Raw genomic sequence first — 3,574 nt, forward strand, 5'->3', positions numbered from 1 at the left:
ATGAACCTACTTTTACTAAAAACTACTTTTACTAAAAACTTGAGTGGTTGTGGTACTACAGATAGGGGTGAAGACCTAGGTGGTGGTGATAATGTTTCTTCTATTGGTAAGGACTTAGGTGGTCGTGGTGTTTTTGCTATTGGTGGGGGCTTGGGTGATGGTGGTGTTGCTGCTAGGGGTGAGGACGTAGGTGGTGGTGGTGCTTCTACTATTGGTGGGGACTTGGGTAATGATAGTGGCGCTGCTAGGGCTCAGTACTTAGCTGGTTGTGGTAGTGATTTTTTTATTGCTGGTGGGGACTTTGATGCTAATAGTGTTGCTTCTAGAGGTGAGGACTTAGGTGGTGGTGGTGGTGGTAGTAGTAGTGGTAGGAGTGATGATTTGGGTAGTGTAAATGATGTTAATGCTACTGGTGAGAATTTGGGTGGTGTTCCTGCTGGTATTAATCAAAATTTAGGTGACACTGCTTTTGTTACTGCAACAGATGTCACAGTCATTCCATCAGATTAGGAAAGTGAAAGTGATGTTAGTGAAAAATCAGATTATTGCGATTTCTTTGATGAAGGTGAAGATAATGAGTATGGTACTGATGTTTATGAGGAGGTAAGGATTCTGAGGGAACAAAAGAGGGTTGCAAAAAAGAAAAGATCTGATGAAACCAAAAAGAGAACAAAAACAAGAGCCTAGAGCAAGAGGTGTTAGCTTAGGTAAAAGGGGAGTGGATGTGGGATATGATGCGATTTTATCCAAGAAGAAAAATAGTCTAGAGGGCAAGATAGCTGGAGATGAGCCATATATTGATTCAGATGATGAGGTAAGTTTTGAAATAGATTCTGATCAGGATATTTATGGGGATACTGAGGTTGAACAACCTGCCAGAAGAGAAAAAAAAATCAAGGATAGCAAAAAGAAATTATAAGAGGATTATGTTTGATCATACTTGTAAATTAATAGTTTAGGAGCTTGGACTTTGTTTTGCAAATGTTGGAGAGTTTAGAAAAACTCTTACTTGATATGTTGTTCAAGAACATGTAGAGCTAAATAAGTTTGTGAATGAATCAAAAAGGGTTAGAGTAAAGTGTATAGATGGTTGTCCATGGTTGTTGTTTGCAAGCATTGATTCTAGGACTACAGATTTACTAGTTAAGAAGTACATTCTAGTCCACAAGTGTAATGCCACAACAAAGAATAAATTGGTGAATGCCAAGTACTCGGCAGAAAGGTACAGGGACAGAATAACATCAGAACCTGGAATTAGAGTTTTTCAGATTCAAGAGTTAGTAAAAAATGATTTGGAGGTATATATAGGGAGGGCTGTATCAAGAAAAGCTAGAAACATTGTGTTGCAGCAAATTATGAGTGATTATGAGGAGGAGTTCAAAAGAATTTTAAATTATAGGGATGAGCTTTTAAAGACCAATCTAGGTAGTACATGTGTAGTGAGGCTTAGTGAAGAAACTTTTGAAGGTAGAAAAAAATAGTTTCAATCTTTTTACATATGTTTTGATGCTTTGAAGAGAGCATTCAAAGCTGGTGCCAGGAGATGTATTGGGTTTGATGGTTGTTTTTTAAAAGGTGTTTGTAAGGGTCAATTACTTGTGGCTGTTTGTAAGGATGAGAATAACCAGATGCTACCACTAGCTTGGACAGTGGTTGAAGTTGAAAACAAATTCACTTGGAGATGATTTGTTAGACTTCTGAAAAGTGATCTTGAGCTGGGAGATGGGTCTGAAGTGACTATTATTACTGATATGCAAAAGGTAACCTCATATATTTTCTCTTATTCATTTTTTGAATTTTTTTGGGGACCTATTTTATACTTATGTCAACTGATATATTTTATTTTGTTTAAGGGTCTTGACAGTGCAATTTCAGATTTACTGCCAAATGTAGAGCAAAGAATGTGTGCTAGACATGTTCTAGCCAATTGGTCTAAGGATTGGAGAGGTATTGAAAGAAGAAACTGTTTTTAAAAGTGTGCCAAATCTACATATGAGCAAGAATTGGGAAGAAACTTGGATCATATGGAGATGTTAGGAGATAATATTTGTGAAGATCTTCTGTGGTACAACATAGAAAGGTGGTCTAAGGTTTACTTCAAATATCACAGTTGTTGTGATAGTGTTGACAATAATATGGCTAAAAACTTCAACTCATGGATACGAGGGGAAAGATACAAGACTATCATATCAATGCTTGAGGAAATAAGGGTTAAGGTGATGAGAAGAATAAGACAGTTGAGACAGTTTTCTGAAACATGGATTACTGCTATTTCTCTTATGGCACTAAAAGTGTTGCAAGAGAACACATCAAAAGCAATGAAGTGTACTCTTGAGTGGAATGGAGAATTTGGTTTTGAAGTTAAGGATAGATGGAGAAATACTTTTATAGTGAATTTGAGGGATGATACTTGTACATGTAGGTCTTGATTGTTAAAAGGTATACCTTGTTGTCATGCCATAGTTACACTACACTTTAGAAGGTTAGAACCCATTAACTATGTTGCACTTTGGTATACTAAGGAAACTTACCTCAAGACTTATAGTTACTTCATTCAGCCTTTTACTGGTATGAAAATGTAGCCCAATTCAACCAATCTTTCTGTTATACCACCTACAATAAGAAAGCTTCCAGGCAGACCCAGTAAATCTAGAAAAAAAGAGCAGAATGAAAACAGGACTGGAAAGTTATCAAAGAGGGGTGTTGAGATGACCTGTAGCACATGTCATAATAAGGGTCATAATAAAAGGAGTTGTCCATTGAATTCAAACTCCACTAGAACCAGTGTGACTTCTTCTTCAGCAGCACCAATCACAAGTAAAAGAAGAGGAAGACCAAAAGAATCTACAAAGGTAACATTTGACTTGTAATTTACTAGTATTTTAATTCTCTTTTATTTTCTTTAATTTTTTTCTATCATTAAATTTTTTCTTATGTATTGTAGGCTGCTGCAGCAGCAGCTACTGGTAGAGGAAAAAGATCACCTGCAGCAACTGCTGCTACTATGAGTGTTGATAGAGGAAAAAAAACTGCAACTTATGTTGTTGATAGAGCTATTGGTAGAGGTAGAGAAACTGATGCTGCAGTTGTTGGTGGAGCTGGTAGAGGTAGGGGAGCTGGTGCTACAGTTTTTTCTAGAGCTGATAGAGGTAGAGGAGCTGGTGCTGTAGTTTTTAGTGGAACTGATAGAGATAGACGAGTTGGTGCAGAAGTTGTTGGTGGAGTTGGTCGAGGTAGAGGAATTGGTGTTGCAGTTGTTGGTGGAGCAGTTAGAGGTAAAGCAGTTGATGCTGTAGTTGTGGGTGAAACTGGTAGAGGTAGAGGAGCTGGTGTTGTTGATTGTACTGGTACATCAAGATGAGATGGTGTCACTGGTGCTATCAAAGGTAGAGGGATAGCTTATAAAAGATCTAGGGTGGTTGGAATGGGGGTACTTCATACAAAGAATGGTTTTAAAGTCCTCAATGTAAGTTAAAATCTCTTGATTATGTTTGTCTAATTTAAAATAAACCTTTTTCAAGTCTTTAGTTAAATTTGTTCTCTTTTATTTTTATCAACCTGGAATGCCTATGAA

At 37.2% G+C, this 3,574-nt stretch overlaps 1 protein-coding gene across 1 annotated transcript; it reads left to right on the forward strand.

Annotated features, from left to right (window-relative positions):
- Positions 1–510, forward strand: LOC124896914 (circumsporozoite protein-like). The gene has a single exon (XM_047408791.1). It carries the CDS (start codon positions 1–3, stop codon positions 508–510), a length of 510 nt encoding a protein of 169 aa, XP_047264747.1.
- Positions 511–3,574: the final 3,064 nt, after the last annotated feature.

Source organism: Capsicum annuum, chromosome 3 (genome assembly GCF_002878395.1).
Source record: "Capsicum annuum cultivar UCD-10X-F1 chromosome 3, UCD10Xv1.1, whole genome shotgun sequence".
In the NCBI taxonomy this organism is placed as follows: Eukaryota; Viridiplantae; Streptophyta; class Magnoliopsida; order Solanales; family Solanaceae; genus Capsicum; species Capsicum annuum.